The sequence below is a fragment of the Enhydra lutris genome, unplaced genomic scaffold (genome assembly GCF_002288905.1).
Source record: "Enhydra lutris kenyoni isolate GAN:26980312 unplaced genomic scaffold, ASM228890v2 scaffoldscaffold20, whole genome shotgun sequence".
Classification (NCBI taxonomy): domain Eukaryota; kingdom Metazoa; phylum Chordata; class Mammalia; order Carnivora; family Mustelidae; genus Enhydra; species Enhydra lutris.
In genome coordinates this window covers 14,808,798-14,831,500 of record NW_019154104.1, presented here as the reverse complement: position 1 = coordinate 14,831,500, position 22,703 = coordinate 14,808,798, and the positions used below count along the sequence as shown (strand labels likewise).

The window sequence follows — 22,703 nt, the reverse complement described above, 5'->3', positions numbered from 1 at the left end:
GAAATGTAAGGAAAAGGATTTCTCAGTTCTTATGAATAATGAGTATATGTATATATTAAACCAAATCTAACACTTTCAAGATGAGAAATACAGTGTGGTCACCTTTCATGTGGTTTTAAAATTATACTCATTTGAAATTAATATGACAGAAAAATACTAATCACATCTTACTCTATGCAAGGCATCTGTAATTAACACAAATTCTTTCAAATTAAAACACTCATCAAACATTGCATAATTTCAAAGCTAGCTAACTGAATTGCATTTTTTTTTCTATTGTCACAGAGAAGCTCCAGTTTAGATAGCAAATAAAAACTCTGGCCTGTAAAATTTATCTTAACTATTAAAATCCAGAATTATTATCCTGACCACAAAATGCAATTACCACGGACTGCTTTCACTTTTTCTCAGAGTCAGACAGACATCAAATGTCCTCAGAGCCTGTCCAGGAGTATAGCTATATTTATAGGAAAAGTTTCCAAGTTCAACCTCTTCAGTTTAAGTTTTGTACAAGGTTCCAGGATCCCTGTAGTTATTTAAAGTCTAAAAGGAACATTTAGCTTCTTACGGAAAGGTGGTGGGTGCGTAAATATCCAATAATACTAATAATATATATTCACATACAGTATGTCATTTATAACTCTATAAAGCACAGAGGGTAATGAAAGGCGCTCTAAACTGTAAATCACTCAATCGATTGTAATCATACTGCAGCTGGTCTCAGAGAGATAAAGACCTTCCCCTCCTCGAAAATCCCGTCAATATGCCGGCAGGCTGAAGAAGGGGGAAAGGAGGGTCAGAGGAGAAAAGACAGAATGAGTCAAGGACAAAGAGGCACTTACAATCTTCAGTTCATGGAGTTAATGTGTCCTGGATTTGATTCCTACTGATAATTTAGTTTGTTTTATGAGATGCGTTGTTTTTCCTCAAGATACTTTTACCGCCTTATGGTAAGTCTGCTTGGTGTTGGCCTAGATGGAAGGCTTTGCCACATGCCAGAGATTGACCCACAGTGCCGCATAAGAGCACTTGGGGATGTAGGTGTGTAAGTGGAAAAGGACAATTCAAGCCAAAAGCTTAAGGTTGGGGTGCCTGGCTGGTTCAGTCAGTGCAGAGTCTGCCTCCCACTCAGATCATGATCCTGGAGTCCTGGGATGGAGTCTCACATCTGGCTCCCTGGTCAGTGGGGAGTCTGCTTCTCTCTCTGCTTCTGCTCCTTCCCCTGCTCATTCTCTCTCTCTGTCTCTCTCTCAAATAAATAAGTAAAATCTTTAAAAATAACAACAACAAAAAAACAAAAGCTAAAGGTTATGTCAAAGCATATGATGGAAATGAGTTGATAATGGACCAGAAAAAAATGTATATGTCACTTTCAAATAGCAGAAATACTTCAGAAGTCTCTTTACTAACGGATGTTGCCTTTTATTAAAAGGAGATGTTGCTAATCCCCCACCTCATCAGTGGGGTGAGTTTGAGGGGACTAATCTCCTTAGGCATTCATGCATGCTGCATTCCACAAATGTTAATTCAAAATCAACTTTGCGTATGAATCTGTGCTAAATGATGGGTGCATAATGGGAAATAAAACATAGCCCCTGCCTTCAGGGATCTTCTCGTCTAGTGGAAGAGAAGTACATGTACACAAGCAAGATAGTTTTAATACTTACATTTTATTGTGCATACATTAAGTACCAGGCAGTACACTGAGTTCTTATATTAAGTTTTTTAAATAACCCTAAGGAGTAGAGACTATTTTTATCCTCGTCTTATAAGCGGAAACATGGAGCCTTATGAGATTAGCTCTCCCTGGGTCATAAGCTAGTACAGGAATCCCTGGAACTCGAGCCTGTCTCTCTTGGAAAGCAAATGTAGTGTTTCTGTGTACTACATGCTGGGTGGTACCTGCAGTTCCAGAGAGAGTAAGAAGGTGCTGGCATTCAGATAAAATCTGGGTTCAACGGCCCACGGAAGTGTCTGATGGAGCCGGAGGACCAGGTAGGAGTGGCATGGAGTGGAATTTGGGCTGTGATCTTTGGTTCTCTGGGACAGTGCTAACGAACTAGACATTCAGAAGCATGAACTGTGATGTGACACTTGCACCTTTCACACAGAGGGAACGAAAGGGCAGGCATTGTTCATTCCTCATTTCACTTTGTGTCATCTGCCCCATGGTTACAGAGGAGAAGCATTCATCTCTTTCTCTTACAGAATAAAGCAGGGCACTTGGTGGCTCAGTCGATTAAGTGTCTGCTTTCGGCTCAGGTCATGATCCCAGAGTCCTGGGATCGAGCCCAGCCTTGGTCTCCCTGCTCAGCAGGAAGCCTGCTTCTCCCTGTCCCACTCTTCCTGCCTGTGTTCCCTTTCTCACTGTCTCTCTCTCTCTCTCTCTGTCAAATAAATAAGTAAAATTAAAAAAAAAGAAAGAAAGAAACCAAAGCTCAGGGGGTTGGAGCACATTTGTTGTAGTCACGGGGCCAGAAAGTGTCAACTCTGGGATTCTACATAGATTTGTGTGTGCCTACACCCCTCTCTCTCTGTTACCCAACTTTTCCATCTGCTTCCCAGGATACTCAGTTCCTATTGTATATGGAGCTCAGAATCATTTCGTTGACAGAGGTAAATTCACATGCAAATTTACTATGGTTTCCCACATCCCAGTGCATGTGGTACACTCTGTAATCACATTATTAAACATTTACTAGAAATGTGTTTCTGCCTGATGCACAATTGCCAGTCTCAATGTTTAATTAAACTAAATTTGTTTTCATTTTAATCACATTATTGAAATGTGGTTTTTCTCAGAGTTCAGGGGTGAAATCTTTATTCCAAATGCCTACAAGTGTGAGAGAGCTTTATATCCTGGACAAGGGAATGTGGATATTACAACATATACTTGAATAAAGGATTGTAGGGGAATAATATTAGTTAATAAGAAGCAGCACTGGTACAGTACTTATTTTGTATCAGGCTCGTGGATCATCACACTGAATCCTCACAGCGTCCTAGAAAGTGATTCTATTATGATTCCCATTTTGGAGATGAGGCAACTGGGTCTCAAAGAGCAATACACAAGAGTAAGAATAAGTAGCATCCTCGTCAGTATCATACAACCAGCAAGTGATAAGGCCAACTTGGATCTGAATATAGGCATGGAGCCCCTGATACCTTCATTTACATTTTTTAATTTTAGGTAATCTCTATACCCAATCTGGTGTTGCATGTCACAACCCCAAGGTCAAGAGTCCATGCCCTTCCCTTGAGTCAGGCAGGCACACCCCCTCCTCTTAATACCTTCATTTAGAGGAACTTCTTCTCTAAAAGACTGAATAATAAAAATGATAGGCCCTGCAATTTTTGAGGTCTTCGTTACCATTCTTTAACTTGGCTGTTGTGCAAAAACAACCATAAACAGTACATAACTGAATGGGCACTGTTGTGTTCTTTTTTTTTTTTTTTAAGATTTTATTTATTTATTTGACAGAGATCAAAAGTAGGCAGAGAAGCAGGCAGAGAGAGAGGAGGAAGCAGGCTCCCTGCTGAGCAGAGAGCCAGATGTGGGGATCCATCCCAGGACCCTGGGATCATGACTTGAGCCAAAGGCAGAGGCTTCAACCCACTGAGCCACCCAGACACCCCAGCACTGTTGTGTCCTAAGAAAACAATTTACAAGAAGAAACTATGATGAGCCACATTTACCCATTGGTTGTAGTTACGGGGCCTTTGATCTAGATCATGCGTCTTTTGAAGCCTACAGCTCTGTTTTTACTGATGCATTAGTTTTATTTTTTGGATTGTCTTATCTCTGTTAAGAATAAAGGGAGCAAGATAATCTCTTAAGTGAATGAATTAAATTGGAGAGACACAAGAACAATATTGTTAACTAGAGTAGCATAGACCCACTGGTGGGTTAATTCAGGATAAAGAAATACACAAGTGGGGTGGGCAATCCATGTACCTGTACTTAAGAATCCAACTGTATACTGCTGTCCTAACTGAACACCAAAGACATAGATTCAGTTCTAACCTTCATTTATGTTATGCCATAGCTTGCTTAGAGCAGGATTTGAAAATAAACTGAAAGCCTTAATATTTCTCTAGTTCTGTTACTTCTTGTAACTATAAATGGTGGTAATTCAAATGCACGCTTTCTCGCTCACTCCTTAGGGAAGTTGCGTACTTTTCTTTCAAATTCATGGATTTTGTATTAGCCACTGGCTCAGCTGCCCGAGCCTATCCCCGTAGCCCTTCTGCATAAAGGTGCCAGCTGACTTCTTAGCATTTATCTTTTCATCTAACTGCTCACTGATATACCGTAACCATTTTCCGAGTTCCAGAGAAACTTCTCTTCATTTTCTTGACATTGTTTGTCCCTAACCAGCCATTAGGAGCTTGCTACTTGTGCTTCTACTGTTTCTAGCCATTGATCTGCCATTTGAGGGCAGACTCTTAGGTGTGACCCTGCCTACTTCTTGTTGTTGAGTTTTAGAGATTTTAGAATCTGTTTCTATTTATTAGAAGAAAAAGCACCAGATTATGAGTTATAATAAGTGTGTGTGTGTGTGTGTATATATATATATATATATATATATATATATATGCTCAAGCATGTGCAAGTTTAAAATAAGTTTTTAAGTAAAAATCAAACTAAGGAAGACCAGATTTTATTTTCACAAAATAGCAGCCCATCTACATTTTACCGATCTCAGTATTGAATGTAATAAAGCTATCAGTCTAAGGTCGAAGTTTCCACCACCAGAATAGAAAGTATCACCACCAGACATGGCTTTCTAGAGCCTAAGCAAAGTGGTCACAGGGGGGGAACTGTTAATTACCCCTCAACTCTTTTTTTTTTCTGAGTCAAAGAGACAATACAACAGGTGTTCAATAAATGTTAAACTGCACAACTGTATTGACATTATTGGAGGCTTCCAAGTTCATTGTCTGCATGTACATAATATAGTATATACCAAGGTAAAGAGTATCCTTTACATACATTAAATATACCTAAGTTCATTTAAAAAGTAAGAGGAAAATAACAAGTTTTTATTATGTATAGTTGAGATTTTACGGTGAAAATTTTGTTTGTTGAAACAATTAAATCTTAAATTTAATCACCCTGGGATGATTCTCTGTAGGTCCAGAAGAGTGAATTTCCCAGTATACTTAGTCAAAATGGTAGAAGAGAGAAAAGAACATTCAGGCATCCGTGAAAGTTAAAAAAAATAACTAAATATAAATCTGACATAGATACGTATGTAAAGTAAAAATAAATCTAAAATTTTCTCAGACAGCCAAGGTTTAGAAATACTTGGTAGTTCATTTTCAAACCTATATAAAACTGTTGTGAGATGTTGACTGTTTCAAATAAAATAGGAATTTATATAAGTGAAGTACAAACTTAAATAGAACCAAAATGCTTTTAGGCTTTCGAAATGAATAGCTGGAATTTTACTGAATTTTCTATATGGTGAGGGTAGAGCTAGACTTCCAGACAGGGAAAAAAAAAAAAAAAAAGAAAAAAGAAAAAATGAAGGTAATACATGGAAAAGAAGAAATACCACTCCCAGGGGGCAACTGAGATCCCCTAGAGGAGATGAACCAAGTGAAATCTAATAGTTTTGCTTCATTTTGTGACTTCCTTCTACTAAGACCTCAGAGAATTTTGAGTTCCATGGAGGACCATAAAGGGAATTTTGAAATACTCTTAATGGCTCTGTTCTGGAAATAAGGCAACTGAACTGAGCCAGGTGCCCTGCCAACCCGTTGAGTCAGAGTCCTCCCCAATGCTGACTCCAGACCTTTATGACAATTCTCCAGCCTTATTCCCATCCTCAGTAATTGTACACAGTTCATCCGCAACACATCTTCTAAGTCAACCTTCCAGTGATCTGGTTGAAATGCCGTAGTAGTTGTAAGATGTCACCCAGAAACACTCAGGCCAAAACATCAAAGAAGTTTTCAGTCAGTAAACCCAACTCCTTCTGTGGCTGCATAATCATGTAGCTGCATCATTCTGTCAGGTTACAGTTGCTTTCATTTTTCCTGGTCCACTGGAATAATCAATATTTTGTTCCTCTTGTGGTTTTGATCCCTTGATTGGTGCCACTCCCCCCAGTACAGCTACTTTGAACAAGCAGCTGTTGAATAGGAAGCTCAAGACTTTGAGCAATCATTATGTATGTTCAAACCCCACTGCCTTTTGAATGTGGAGTAACAGCTGAATTCCCAGTTGTCACAGCCGACCTCTAAGGACAGCAGCAACCCCAGTATCGGCATTCCTTTGTGAAGAGAAACCATTCAGATTCGTCTGTGAAAGTATTTATTAAGGATCCATCTCTACAAATCCCTGTGCTAGGAACGGAATCATAAATAGGGTTTGGACCATTATTCAATCAGAGCATATTTAAATCAAATAGGATAAGGAAGGAAGAAACCTATTTCTTTAGTATTCACTGTGTCTAGGTTCTCCTTTTTGAGTCACACTCAGAAGTAAATCTTTGAAAGAAAGTAAGAAGTAAGATACATCTTTGGACAGCATCCTTTGAATTTGGTTAGATGGGAAATTGCATTCCCTGTTCAGAAGTCTAAAACTTGTAAGGATTCCAATGGGATTGAAATAAGCTACCCTCCCTGGTAATCAGAAATTAAACCATAAAACCAAGAAAACTACATGCTGTTCTCTCACCTGTCTCATCTCCTGTCCTAGTTGTACCTTATACTTACTGATGTCCTAAGTGCCTTTTGACAAGACAGCAATGGGGCATCAGGAGACCCCGCACGAACGTGAGTAGGCAAATTGAGTCACTCAAAGGCCTTCCTTTCATCTTTTGGATCATTATTGCAAAGATAAAAGTGGGGTTTCTGAAAGAGTAAAATTCAAAGGATCTTCGCAATTAGAATGGTGATAATACGAGATCATCTGGTACATTTCCCTGGTTGGTTTAGAGATTTCTGCAGAAAACGGACTACTCTAATTTGACTAGTATAATTTGAAATGTTACAGATGATACAGTTTGCCTTTCTTCTACCAAGAAAATAGACCTGTCTGATTCTCCTCTTTGGCTGGAAAAGTTTTTTTGTTCCACTCCATTATCATTAGGGATGTCATTTGAAATGATTCCCAGTCATTTCTTTAAATCCAAGACATTTATTTTTTACAGATATCTAGGAGATATTTCTTATGGAAAGGTACAAACTTCTATGGAGAATATATGAAGACATTCTTTCCTTTGAGATGTTTATAAATTCTCTCTATACATACAGGACACACACACACACACACACACACACACACGTACACACACATCATTGGGTAAATACTAAAAACATTGCCTTTGTCCTGGCACAAATAAATATATTTAAACATAAAATAGCCTAAAGATCTTTAGACTTAGCTCTCAGATGGTCGAGATTTAATATCATGCTAGTTAATATTTTATATTAAATAGTTAAAAGAAGGGAGAGTCATGAGTATTTTATTAATGTATCTCAAATTTGTAGTTTTTCAGATGTTATAAGAACCTTGGTAATCATTTAAACTTTCAAAGGTAATAACTTGGTGATTTATTGGAGTCAGAACACCTGCCGCTGCTCGAAGTAGCAGCAGTCATCAATTTCATGACCATTCTTGAACACTTAAGATGCGTCGGCATTTCATGTCACTGTATTTTGGAAAGGGGATTGCGGAAGTAGGATGGTATAAGAAGATTTTTTTCATCTTGTTTCTAAGGTGATTATAATTTTATACCAAAACAACAACAACAACAACAACAAGAAACCATGTCCGCAAGAACAGCAATTGCACGTTAGAGGAGTCTAGGTTTTAGGTAAATATTTTAAATGTATGGATAATTTTACATAATTATTAACTACTTTCTTAAAAGTGTAAAAAAATGTATATATATATATATATATATATATATATATATATATATATATTTAAAATTGCTGTGCCGGCCATCACATTTACAATATGAACTAATATTTGAGTCATGACTTAAAATGTGATGTACTTCTAATTATTAACAAGTATGTGTCATTTGAGTTGTCAGTCCAAAGGTTTAGATATTAGTTGTCCTTACTCTTTTTTTAACCCCTTAGATTTTGATCATTTTTGATGTTTTTCTCTACTGTCCAACTGCCATTCACCTAAGGTAATACAGTTCTGATATCAACTATTAAGTCCCAGAAAAATGACTTCTAAACTCCACTCAGTGAGTCCATAAGGCTATTTTTTTTTTTTTTTTTTTAGCTGATCCATAAGCTTTAAAAAGAGTTGAAGAGGCAGTGCGTGCTTTTTAAAAGACAAAGTTGCAAGGTGGGAATATTTTTTATCTGGTTTTGGTCTTCAGTTCAGTGTTTTGCTTTGTTTTTATTGTTTTGTGTTAGTAGGGAGTGTGGTGGAGCATACCTTTCTATTCTAAGCCCAAGTAAGGCTATCCGTTCATAATCGGTGATTATTCATATCCTACAGGAACATCAAAGGTTTAGTTTGGTTAGAAGGTTGGAGTAAGGGATGGGAGTAAAGGCAATATTAGCTCAGGGAAAAAAAAAAAAAAAAAAAAAAGCAGTCCTTCCAGATTCCCCATGGAATCCTTTAAGGAGTAAAAAAATCCATTGATGGGTAGGGGTTAGAGTCCCAGAACATCTTCCCATTAAACCTGCTTTTCTTACCAGCTTCTGCCCACTCCTCTTTGAATAAAGATGGCAGGAGGTGACACAAGTAGCTGAAGGGTCCCTTATTGGTTCTATTCCTTATTACCTCTGGAGTCAACCCTACCACTCTCCCACCCTTAACCTCGTCCAAGTCCAGAAATGGAGACCAGAGAAGTAGTAGTCCCTCTCTGGTTCTCCTGCCCTGTCCCAGTTCCCTCGGCCCTGACCTGCCCCCTCCTCTGAGGAGCTGCAGTATTGCATCCCTTTCCTTGGATTTGATCATTCTCTCTCAAGAATGAAGAAGAGGACTAAGGAAAGGTAACAGGGATCCGTGCCTCCCTGTCTCCATTCCAGGACCCCTAAGGTTTTCACCACCTCAAGCTCCTCTGACTCCACAGATAGCAGTGGAGCACCTCCCCATCTTCCTGTTGGTTCTCGGTGGAAACCCTCACACAGGAGGCTGCTTCATTTATCCAGTGTCTGCTTCTCAGTCTTTCCTGGATTTCTCAACTCCCTAGCTGTATCTTTGAAGATATGCTGCAGAACAAAATCCCTCCAAACGTTTGTTGTTTATTGGCTCATGTTTTTGTGGGTTATAAAGATGTTTTATCTGTTCCAGGCCGGCTTGGGTGGACCTGGAATGTCTTGACGGCCTCACTTACAGGTCTGGGCCCTCAGCTGAGCTGGCTAAGTAGCTTGGAGGGCTGGGGTCTCTGTTCTTGGGATCTCTCATCTTCCAGGAGCCGAGACTGGTTTTGGCTTTCTTGATAATGGTGGTCTCAGGCTTCAGCAGCATGAGGAGGCAAGCACTCACCACGCAAGGGCTGTTCAGACCTCCGCTTACATCCCATTTGCTAATATGCCCTGTGCCAAACAAAGCAAGTCTCAGAGCCAACCCAGAATCAAGGGGTGGAAAAGTAGAAGGTGTAGAAAAGGAGACTCGGCTGCTGACAGGAGGAGTGACAAGAGTCTCATTGCAAAGGGGCGTGGTTGTCAGAATGGGATTGGACCTGTTTTGCAGTGAGCTTTGGCAGAAAGTTTGGGAGAGGTTGTGACAGCCATAATTGGCCTCTTAAAATTCCTCCCTCTCAACCCTAAATTCAGGACTCAGTGTGAAGTTGTAAACTAATGGCTTTCACTGAGGAATTGCCCTCCCCTCTCTTTTCTTTAAGATCCGACATTTTGGAATTAATCTTGGCTCTAACTTCCATATCACATGGCCTTCTTCTTTTTTCCCCCTCAGCATGTCTTATCACTTTGCTTAAATTGAGTTAATTGCTTCTTTAAAAATGAAATGTCCGTTTTTAAAAAAAAATTATTTTTATATTCCCTTTGGACACTTTCAAGTACTTCATCTGCCTTTGTTTTGAGTATTTGTGAAATATCGGTGTTATTTATGAAACAAGTTGTATTTATATAAATTGTGTTCTTTGTTTCATTTTTTTCCTTTCTTTGTCTTCTTCCTTTTTTTTCCTTTTTAACAAAGACAGTTCTGCTATAAAAACAGCCCCTTGCTGATCTCTACTTTTCTCTAGACATATTCTTTGAGCTCCATACATTGTTTATCATTATCCTTTGTTTGTAGCCAGATTTGAGGCCATGCTGTAATTCTCACAAACAAATCAATTTGAATTAATTTGCCAAGGAGAGTTAACGAGGCATTGTATGAATTCGAGATATACTACAACTGCTGCATTCCCTGAGGTCATCTCTTCACTGGGAAAATTTTGATTCTTGTACCACATTGCAGTAGTGCATCTCTGACCTTTGAATCTTGCACCAAATGATGCGTGGCTGCCAACTGGTTCATTTTTTGAAAAGCCTTGGAAATGCCATGTAATCAAATAAATAGGAGTAGAGACAATTCCTTAATTAATACCTTTGCTGAGGGAGGGTTATCTTTAAAATCTCCACTCTCGGATGCTTGCCTCAGCTAGGAGTCCTATTTCTAAAGATGCTGTAAGTGGGAAGTTCGAGACACAGTAAAGGAGGGATAATACATTTCTTAGATAATCTTTGAAGTCCGTTCAACCTTAAATTGTAGACTCCTCTCAAAATACAAACTGTGAGTTCCAAAGAACTCTACTCCCAGAAACCCGGAAACTGCTTTTTAATTATAAAACATAAAAAACAACAACAAAAAATTTGCTTAAGCAGGACCTCCGTGGTTATGTGGACTCCCCTTCATCCCCAGTCCATCACCCTCACACATCTTCATCTGTCACCAGCACGTCCTCCCTCAGAATTTAAGTAAAGACTGATACAAACAAAATAAATAGGAAAATTCAGTCCATCTTTTGCTGAGCAAATGGTAACCGAGTTTCTCAAAGGAGCTCAGATCTCTGGGTCTTACATGAATAATTTCCCAGACGATTGAAGAATTGAACCCAAGCCCCTGTTAATGTTTGCTTAGTCAGAATAGAAAACTAGTTTGGGAAAATTGTCCCAAACTTTTTGTTGTATAAAAGGATTTATCTCTTAAACTTGAGACTGATAACATAAAAATTCTCAAGTGTTTTTAACAGAAAAATTGTGATGTATTTAACCATATTTAACAAAGAATCTGATAATGGCTAAGGACTAATAAGGGCTCATTCAAACAAGTCTTATGGAACTAGGCTAATTCTCTTCGGATGGCATTAACAAATTGGCAGATGAGACGCATGTTTTAGACACAGTGTATCTTCATTTCCCTGAACTAGTATAAAGAGAGCTATGACAGCATCTTAAGGAGATCTGCCTCTGGTTGAGCTGAAACACTCAGATGAAGCTTTCTAGCTTTCCTGTATCTATTGCTGTGTAACAAATTACCCCCCAATTTAGTGGCTTAAAACAACAAATACTTACTGTCTCACAGTTTCTGTAGGTCAAGATTTGGTAGCAGCTTAGTTGAGTGGATCTAGCTCAAGGTATCGGATGAGTTGACATCAAGAGAGCAGCTGGACTGCAGTTATCTCAAGACTTATGGAGGCCTGGAGGGTTTGGTGGCCTCAGGTCCTTGACATGTAATTCTTAAGGACTTAAGTGTCCTTAAGATATAATATTAGCTTCTCTGGAGTGGGTACTGAGAGGGAGAGGAAAAAGGAGGGAGAGAGGGAGAGAAAGTTAGAGAAGTCATAGAGCTTTTTTTCATCTAGTCTCTCGAGCCATACACTGTCACTTCCAAGGTACCCTATTGTTTAGAATTGAGTCACTAAGTTCAGCCCACACATAAGGTTGGAGAATCAAACTCCATCTCTTACAAAAAGGAATTTCAAAGAATTTATAGACATTATAAAGCCTCCACATAATCCTATTCTGTACATTTTTCAGGGTCTTGAATAAAGGCACGAAGTTATGCTTATCAAATTTGCAGATGACATAAAGCTAAGAAATGCGTCTCCTCAAAAGACAAAAGACCCAGAGTTAAGCATTTTCTTATCGGGTTGGAATGCTGTTATGAAACAAAAACAGAATACATTTAATAGTGTATAATTAAAGTCCTGCTTTGAAGTTCACCAAGTGTATTGCATGAATGCAAGATGACCCAAACTTTGGGTAAGGAATTCAGTTAGAAACTGTTGGGTTTTTGTTGGAAATAAGCCTAATATGTGACAGTAACGTGATGTGGTTGGGTTGTTTAGACAACTGTTGCAAACTCGTATATTAACCAGGTCAAGTGTGGGTGGTACACGATACACTGACTGTGGTCTTTAGATCCCTGGGAATAATGTAATCATTTGTAGGCATGAGGTTTAAGGTTGGTCTAGAAGACCTATAACTTATAAATACCAGGAGTCCATAAGATCGAAACAGAAGGATTACTACAACATCAGGTTATTATGACATCAGACATATTGATTTTTGGTGTGACTTTCCCATTTATGAGAATGAAAATGTTTTTCTTTGTTCTCCATTGAAATTATCCCTCTAAACTTCCTACCTATAATCTGAGCTGCATAGAAACATCACACATACATGATCTTTTTGTACCAAATATTCTAACATTCTCCCTTAAAAACAGGGTTTGATTTCCTCTGCATGAGAGGAATAAAAGGGGATAAGGAGTGGAGAGAGGAACGTTGCTAGAAAGAAATGAAAGAAACCAACAACATTAAAGAGAGACAGGCTGACACAGAGGTTGGACATACCGGAATGCGTGGATCACAGGGAAGGGTGACCCTAAAATAACACTGTAGCTTTTGCAAGAAGGAAGAAATAAGTGATAAAAAGAAAGGCACCTGGGGGAGTCTGGAAAGGATCATATGTCAAATGGTTGAAGACCGGACATTAAGGCTTTATGTTGAACGGAAATTTGAAAAAAGTTTTGACACTAAAAATTGTGTAGTGAAGTAATTCTTGTAAGTTTACCTTCACTTGGGTTTAACCCTTTTGAATCAGATACTGTTACCACAATAGCAACAATAGTAATAAGTGATCTATTGAGCACTTCAGTCATGCTACATACTGTACTAAGCACTTTATATACATTTAGTTCTCAAGACCACCCTATGTTGTAGTTATTATTATAATCCTCATTTTATATATGGAGAAATTAAAGCTTAAAGACACACTGAGACATAGATATTTTAAACATGCTTACCAGAAAAGCACTAGACAAAATTCAGCTGTTGAAATGGGCTAGTCTAGCTTTAGTGCACATTTTGAAATAATTATGGAAGCAAATTGAATTTTATCGTCAATTTATATTTTAATTTATAGCAAGTCATTTTTCAAAGTGGCTCTTAAATAAAGAATAGATGCTACGTAGACCTATCATACTGAAGCAGATTCTGTTAGAAATTGCTTGAAAATATCCCCTTAAATTATGGAAATAAACAAAGATATTGCAGCTTCTTGGACCCTGTTTTATTAATATTCCTGGGATTGAAAGTATCCCTGATGGATGAGGAGCAATGAAGAGAAGTTCCAGGAGAAATGAGCTTTGGGAAGAGGGTTGAGAATGGCCTCAAGGTGCAGGAGAAGGATGGGGAATCATGATATATATGTCTTAATTGTTGCCTCAGGGCAAATGATCCTGAGTATAATTGCATTTCAACAGAAATGGGACTTTCAGTTAGATCTGGGATATGAAAGAGAACCTCAATGTCAGCATATCTGCATAAAAAGTCACCTCACCCAGGAACAAAGGTCAAGGATTAGAGACATGGTCCCTTGGATGTCTGGATATAAAACACCAAGGGTATTATCTTATAACATGGTTCTCATTTTTCCAGCATGTGTTAGGGAAAGATCTTGAGAATTAAATCACAAACCCTCCCCATGCCATCCTCTTCTAACTGCTCATAAACTAAGTCCTTGCCTGGATTATTGCATTTAATTTGTATAAAACCTTGTAACAATGATATTATTATCTTCATTTTTTTTAGACTAGTGAAGAAACTCTGAGACTCATCTAGATTTAGTCAGTTGTTCAAGTTCACAGAAATGGTAAATGTCTGAGATAGGATTTCATCTAGAGTCTGACTCCACAGCCAATGCTCTTTTCTTTTCTTTTTTTTTTTTAAGATTTTATTTATTTATTTATTTATTTGACAGAGAGAGATCACAAGTAAGCAGAGAGGCAGGCACAGAGAGAGAAAGGGGAAGCAGGCTCCTTGCTGAGCAGAGAGCCCGATGTGGGGCTCGATCCCAGGACCCTGAGATCATGACCTGAGCCGAAGGCAGAGGCTTAACCAACTGAGCCACCCAGGCGCCCCGCCAATGCTCTTTTCACTCGTGTCTGAGTCATCTTTGCTTTAACTGCTTAACCCCCATAGCCTAGAAACTGTGGATCAATACAATGACTTTGATATAGGAAGGAAGTGATATGCTTTTCCACATATGTTTTCCATTTCTGAACATATATAAGCATATAAGACAGTGTGGGCCAACACACTAGCCAAGTCAGGGTATGCCTGGGTGACCCACACTACTGTCTAGGAGCAGATATCTAATCACTTGGGAAAGGTGGTTCTCTTGGCTCACAGAACCACCTAAGTAAGTCTGAAGAAGCCTGCTTACTTAATAATGCCCTTGTGCTCTGGGTCTATTAATTCACTTCCCACAGCTGATCAGTTTCGTGCTCTAAGAGATTAATTTCTTTACCTTGGCACATGAAAGGATCAAGACTCATAGAGATAGTTCTTTTTCCTTCAACCTCAAAGGTATATTTGAGGATTAATGAGATGATGCTTTTAATTGCATTTTGAACTCTTTGGTTGAAAGGCACTTTATAAATAACAGATACTTGCCTTTTTTGTGGAGGTCCATCCATCACTTCCAAGTGGACAAGCATTCTAGATGCCCTTTGGGTAGCACAACAGCCTCCTTTTTGACTCTGGGAGAGTTCATCTGGGTTAACATCAGGAACAAGACCGGAGCTGAGCTTAGAGAGTTTCACTAGTTCCTTTTCTTTAGTGTCTTATATTTGCTTTGAAACTTACAAAGTGTTCTGTGGGGAGAGAGACATTGTAAGAACCTCTGAAATGCCCTCCTGCTTGAGCCTGCTCACATCGATTTTCTCTTGCCTCTGGCTCTAATACATAGTATTCATTCTTTGACTGTTCATTAGACCCGTGGTCTCATTTTTTAGTGTCAACAAAGCAATAAAGAAAATGTTTTTTTTTTCTTTTATTCTAGGACTCAAAATAAAATGTAAAATATACCTCTGGCATTAATTTTCCTCAGACGAATGTTGTTACAGTATTCCTATTAGCATGTCCATGTGCTTGACAACATTTCAGATGGTATTTTTAGGCTACCTGTAAAAAAGCATTTTCTGCCAGCCTGGTGCAAATTGCCAGAACCTTTAAGACACTCTTCCTCAACTTAGCAGCAGTATATCATCATTATCTGTGGCGGGACCAAGAAATCGCATCTGTCAATGCCTGAATTGCTCTTTTACTTTCAGTGGTTTTAGAAACCCACTTTGTTTTGGAAATGGGGTTAGCTGAGTATATTTTAGAAGACTCAGAAATATAAAAAGCAACAGCTAGGAGATTTAGGGGATATTTAAGATGTTTCATTTTCTATGGCTCGTTGATCTTTAGAAGATAATCTTTGTGGGACCAGATGGAATATGGTCATGTTTTGAATGGAGGTCTGAGAGAGTTCTGGGGTCATGGGAGTACACCCTGGAATCTTTGTGCTTCCCTTAGATCATTAGGAAAGAACTGACCCACGTTAATAATAATTTCTAAAACATGAATGTTTTTCATATCCCAGGTTTTGTGTATATTCTACCTCTTATTTTTTCTATACAGGTCCTACAGTGGATTGGGAAATGGGAAAACTGAGGCCAGGTCGCTTGCATAAGATCACACAGCTGCTAAATGCTGATGTTAGAACTCAAAGCCAAATTTGTCTCCAAAGCCCATGGTCTTAACTCCTGTGCTATGTTGATTATGGCTTAAGGAAAATATAAGTATGGTGGCTAAGGAATAGGATCTGTGCTTGGGCCAATAGATAATGATAATAAAGGTCTCATAAAAGTCATTTTCTGTGCTATACAAAAGTTCTTTCTATCAGTCCATTTTTCAATTTAAAAAATATTCATTCCTTTGGATGAATTGCAACTTTACTCCTTTGGGACCCCAAAGAGAGACTGATGAATTGGGAGACTGTTGGAGAGTCAACTTGCTTTCTTTGTTTTCCTTACTGTTTTCCTTTTTTTTATCCTAAATGGATTTGCTCAAATGTAGAAAACATGAGGTATTTCTGAATAGAGATCGGAGCTCTGTGTGAACCAGTTGGGCCTTAATAATTTCACCTCAGAGTATTCTGCTCTTCACAATATTATAATTTAACAGTGCAAGTTAGATGTGTCTCTAGGAGTCGAAATACTTGGTAATAGAACCACTGATACAAATGCAAATGAATGTGGGAGGCTGGTGGCATGAAAAAACTCAATTTCTGATTTAAAAAAATACACACACATACACACACACACACACACACACACACACTTTTAAACAGAATAAGATAACCAGTTTGGTTTTTTGGGTTTTGTTTGTTTGTTTGTTTGTTTGTTTTTCCCCAAAATTCAGTCTATGTAGGTGAGTGTCGGATCCATGTAAGTTATTTAGGAAACATCTATTTGAAGATCTCATGGTGCAATTTTTAGATTTCTCAGTATGTTTGAGAAGTGCGGTCATTACATTTTAGTCTCATTAGTCACGTACATATGCCTCTTTCTAGTGACATTATGACATTACTATTCATAAGGCCATTCTCTCTTGAGGATATCATCACTTTCTGTTGAAGAATTGATTTCACTCTTTGTTCAAGTTCTCATACTGGTTGCTATATGAAATGTACAACTGGATGTCATTAAGGATTTAATACGAATATATATGAATTTGACAAGGTTTGCTCAGCTTTCAGGGTAGTCCCTGTGTATGAATTCTTATATTTAGAAGGTTGTTTACTCTTCAGTCAGTCTAACAAAATGGGGCTTGGGGCAAATGAACTCATTCTCATGCACATGTTTCTAAAACAGTTCTTACTAATGTTTGAGATAAATTAAAATAAAAACCAACAAGAACATGAAAAGAGACTAAGAACAATGTTAATGTGGCAATTTAAACCAATGTGGTTTTCCAAATGACCTTCCATCTTTCACAACTTTTAACAGTATGCAAGATCACTATCTTTAGTGCCAGACACTATGAATCTGGTGTGGAAGACTTAAAAATTTTTTTCTAAATGTCTCTAAAGCTGAGATGGAGAAGAATGACTCTCTCTCTCTTTCCCTTTCCAATGGGTCTAAGGTTGAATCATGGTTATGCTGTCCTCCCAACATATCACTTACTGCTTATCCAACATACTTTCCTCTTTTTCTAGCCTGTACCATGCCTCAAAATGATTTTCTGTGGAGCTTTAGGTTTGGAAGAGAGTGTATGGGGAGGGGATGCTTAGGAGGACAGAGAGCCCCTAGGTATCCCAAGGAAGTAAATCATCGCATCTTCTTATTTAGTTAATTTAGTGCATCTAGAACTCCGAGAGTTGGGCATTTTGGATTCTTCTGATTTTGCCTGCATGTTTCTAAGCACACTTAGTTTTATGTCTACTACTGACTTCACTAATCCATTCCACAGTGAGTGAAGTGAAGGTTATCACTATGTTTAATATTGCAGCCAACAACAGTTACAGAAAACCCAAAGTAATAGAATATATTTAAGGTGAATCTGGCACAACCCACTTGCCATTTTTCAGCATAATACTTTGTTGTAACTAAAACTTCAGAGGGGTCAAAGTTTATGAAGATGGATGATATCCCTTGTGTTATCTGTCTTCTTTTGGGTAGGATTAAGAGTACAGGATATAGGTTCTTTTCAGAAAAGTGCATGCTCCTTTTCTATGAAGACATGTGAGAATTTACCCAACTTTATTTTGGATTAATGAAGTTCTGAATCCCCAGATCTACCCAGGAGGATCATTATAATCTCTAATTGGCAACTATATTAACAGATAAAATTAACTTCTTTTACCATGAGATTATTGAAACACCAAGAGATTGCCTTTCTGTTTTTTTCTCCTTACCTATACCTTCTCCTCCCCTTTTTTCCTATGAGAAGTAATACTCCATTTATTGTCATTTATCCTTCCATATGTTAATATATTTTATCCCAGTCACATAAGATCCCATGATTAGGCTGGAAACAGATCCATCGTTGTCTCTTTCATGAGCTTTGTTTTTGTTGTTGCTGTTTTTATTATTAGTTTTTTTTTTTTTAATTTCTTCAGAATAAGAATGAGTCAGATTCTTAAAATCATTTGTTCATAGCAGAAATGAATGGGGAATCTTGGAAACATCTCCCAGCATGGCCACCCCTTTCCCATGTTGCACCTCATGGAAAGCAGGTACCAGTTTAGCCACATGTGGAATCTTCTCTGTCAGGAATAACTCCTGTAGGAAGGTGGCCCTAAGATGGAAATGTCATAGTCACCTTCGACTCATGTGGCTCTTCACATTCTTTCTGGCTTTAAGACTTCTTTGTAAATGATTTCCAAGACACTTGTTTTGAGATTTTGGTTTCTTTTTTTTATTATTTATTTATTTATTTATTTTTTTATCTTTTCAGCGTAACAGTATTCATTGTTTTTGCACCACACCGAGTGCTCCATGCAATACGTGCCCTCCTTAATACCCACCACCTGGCTCCCCCAAACTCCCACCCCCTGCCCCTTCAGAACCCTCAGGTTGTTTTTCAGAGTCCATAGTCTCTCATGGTTCACCTCCCCTTCCAATTTCCCTCAACTCCCTTCTCCTCTCCATCTCCCCATGTCCTCCATGTTATTTGTTATGCTCCACAAATGAGTATTATGCCTCCATCAGAAAGGATGAATACCCTACTTTTGTAGCAACATGGTTTCATTTTTAATGTTGGCAATTTGAAACGGGATTCCCTAAGTTCCAATATATGGCTATGAGTGAAAAGTCATGAATTAGAATTTGCTGGTTTTTGCTTGATCACTGTGAGGTGGTTGATGAGAGAGAACAGTTCCCAAAGCATAGCTTCATTATTTTGTGATTTGAAGCATATTCATTAGGGGTATATCTCCACAATAACACCTCCAAATCTATCCTAATTAGACAAACCATCCAGGGGTGGTAACAACAGTTACAAAAGGAATAAGGGGGCATAGTAGCAGTTAAAAGCATTATGTTTGAGGCTTGAAACTAATTAGGTATTTCATGCTTGGAGGACGTTATCCCAAACAGGCTTTATAAACAGATACTTGTTCAGAAAGGACTTCTCATAAAAAGGTAAGAGAGAGGCTAGATAAACATATAAAGCTTGCATCTCTTGGTAGTAATAAAAAGTAGGGGCTTAAAAGTTTGCTAATATTCTATCCCTATATTTATAGCTGCTTTGATTTACAAATATTTACTTTGGGTTTTCTTTTTTTTTAAGTGTAGAATAAGTCTGGGCAGAGGAATAGAAATGTAAAGAACCATCCATAAAACCCCATCTATTTAACCTAGCTGGTAGGATGCCAGAGTCTCCTTTATGGAGTAAGAAGTCTCCCTTGGCCATTCAAGGCTTAAGTTGTCTTTTTCCCTCCACCAGAAGGTAGAGCAGTTATAAACACTTGAGGGAAGAATAAGGAAGTAGATAACCCCATGCTTCTGATATGGTACATTACCATGAGAGAAGATCATGCGGGACTAAGACACGGAGGGTAGGGGGGCTATCCTAGATGAAGCTGGTTTGGCAGATAAATTACTCACAGACCAAGAAAATCCTTCGCATCCGTTGACCCAATTAAGGCGTAGTTGGGGTCAGATGGAGAAGAGTGAAGGTAAACCCGTTTCTCTAAATGGCCAAAGCTCTTACTGATTCCCATCCCATGCCACATTTCCAAAACGTGGTGGAACACAGCATAGCTAGGACTCGCCTGACCTCAAACCTGTCAACCAAGGGCAGAGTGACTTCAACTCCACCTCTACTAAAGATAAATTGATATCTATCTCTAAAAACTTCATAAACCAAAAACCTAGGATGTTTTTTAATGACATATTGACTTTTCAGATTGTTTTTTAAGCTGTTTTTTAAACTTTAAAGGCAACACTGATAATGAACGCTTCCAAATGGTAAAACAGAAAATCCCCTTCAAATATAACCGGCCCGTAGAGGAGTGGCTGCAGGAAAAAGGTAACCGTCGTTAAAACTTTCATTTTAAAATCATTTGATTCTAAACCCTCATTTTTAAAGCCTGCAAATAAATGTTCCTTAAATGATAATCGCCTGCTGCATAAATGACTGTTTTAATTTTCATTATAATTTGTGTCAGCTTCCACCCGCCATATGTTGATAAATCATGCTATAATACATTGCCATTAAAATACAGTTAAAGGGACTAACATCTAGCTTGCTATCAGCATGACAACCACAAACAAGAAATTCCAGGAACCTCTAAAAAAGAAATGTATTATGGCAATTTAACCACTGCATGACATTATTTGTTAATTTGTTTTAAATTACCTCTTATACCAAAGCTTTCTAAAGAAATTTCAAAAGTACTCTTTAAACTTACATCTTGAAGCTGTTTTGGCTTTACCTCTCTAGCGTGAATAACAAAAAGAATCATCAGATCAACTCTTGTAACTTAATCTGCTTAAGACAAATGTTATACGGGGAGCAGTGTTTTCTAACATTTGCTTTTAAATGAAGAAAGAATGAGAAAGATGAATTTTGCCTTTAGATTCAAACTTCAGAGGCAAAAGTGTTTCATAAGAGGTTAATTGTGTCCTAGTTGCTGGCTGAAACTAAAAAAAAAAAAAAAAAAAAGCAAAGCTTATTTTACACTTTGGTTGTGTAATACCCTTATGTGTTTGATATTTATGCAACAAAAGTGCAAGTGGCTAAGACAATGAGTTGGAAAAGAAAGGCTCATGAAAGGCAAAACAGCAGTTCTGATTTGCTGAAGAAAACAACCACTTTGTTAATAAAAGAGGGCAGCGGTTATACCCGATGTTAGAATTTTCTGTGTGGCTTCAGTTCCCTAGGGTGTAAACTATTATCTTTCAATGGAGAAAATTCTCTGTTTCTGGAAGCTCTTTATTCCCTTCTTTCCTGAGCCAGTACAAGCTACTCTTGTCTCAAGACATCCAGCGAGTTCCTAAAATTCATAGAGATTTGACTGAGTTATACATAAAAAGTAATTGAATATATTAATATGCAACTTAAGCAAACTTAATTACAGTTTTAAGTTGGGTGACAACATTTAGACCCTTAAACACGGAAAATCCTCACTGAGTCTTAACTGTTTGCCCTGTTTTTAACGTATGTGGTCTAATTAAAAATAAATTAAGAATAACTCTAAAAAGCAAATAATTTTGTTCAGTAATCACCAGCTCATAAAGTCCCTTTAACACTAAAGACTATGATTGCCTCACTTTTTAAAAAGGAGAAGAAAACTAGATGCATGTCTGACTCTCATGTGTCTGAGAGAACTTTTTTTTCTTTCAATTTTATGTTAATAATATTTTCTTTTACTCCATCGCCTTTTTGAAGTCTAAGTTTAAGAGCATGCCAGGCGTTTTCATTTGTATCAACCATTATAAAGTTATGGGTAGGCTTTTAGTTTTCCTTCTGATAGCACTGTTATCAGTTGGCTTTCATATAGAAGGACTCTTTCAAGTAGACAACAAATCGAGGGGGAGGGGTGGGTCGGGGGGTATGGAGGGCGGCTTGCTAGTTTTTTAACGAGATATGTATGTATTTATGTATGCGTATAATATTGAAAATGGTTATTTCCAAACTTGGATGTTCTCTCTTCTACACTATTGTAACTGAAGTTACTTAAAAAAAAAAAAAAAAAAAAAAAAAAAACTTTGGTAAGTAACATCTATTCATTCTATTGCTTTACCCCTTCTTCTGTCTAGCAAACCTTCCCCTCAAAAGGAGTAGAAAATAGATACCAAAAGACCTTGTAAAGACAACAAGTTAAAAAAGGGTAAAGATGGAAGGATGAATAAGCAGACATACCAGGAAGCACTTGGAATGCCTCCTTGGAGTTATTTTTGTCATTGGAGAAGAGATCTGGGTCACAGCATTCCTGAGTCTGTTTTCTGGCTCTGTCTACTATTGACTGATACTTTCTGACCTTAGACAATCCACTTAACCTCTTTATATCTCAGATTTCCCATTGGAGGAGAGGAGAAATAATACTGCCTATTCCCCAAGGGTGTTCTGAGGTTTAATTAATTAGTCTTTGTGCAACACTGACTGGAGACGTGCAAAGATTTAATTTAAGCAGTATGTGAACTTGATATCCAAATGAAGTAACAGTAATGACTTCCAAGAAGGTGGGCACCCAAAACAAAACAGAAAGTAGACTGCTACAGACCCTCTACTGATATAACCAAATTGAGCATTATGGATGATAGAACGATTCTTAGATTGGGATATTGATATAGATATCATAGTTGCTTATTATAAAAAAAGATAGATCATAATGAATAACAATAATGAGATCTGACATTGATTTTGAGAAATCTTGGGCAAATGATAAAACTTACTCCAGTCTGTCCCTTATAATAACCCTTCAGAGGGAAAGGG

The 22,703-nt window shown here is 37.9% G+C and overlaps 1 protein-coding gene across 6 annotated transcripts in view; it reads left to right on the top strand.

The window, feature by feature from the left end:
* The window catches only part of LOC111148522 (neurexin-3-beta), a 1,534,880-nt gene that overhangs the window by 1,354,953 nt on the left and 157,224 nt on the right, over nucleotides 1-22,703 (top strand). For 4 of the 6 annotated variants that reach the window (XM_022505142.1, XM_022505141.1, XM_022505146.1 and 1 more), the window contains one exon: nucleotides 20,205-20,294. The exons of the other annotated variants lie outside the window; for them this stretch is intronic. In XM_022505142.1, coding sequence (XP_022360850.1) covers nucleotides 20,205-20,294 — 90 coding nt within the window. The remainder of the gene's footprint in view (nucleotides 1-20,204; nucleotides 20,295-22,703) is intronic. 6 annotated transcript variants of the gene reach the window in all.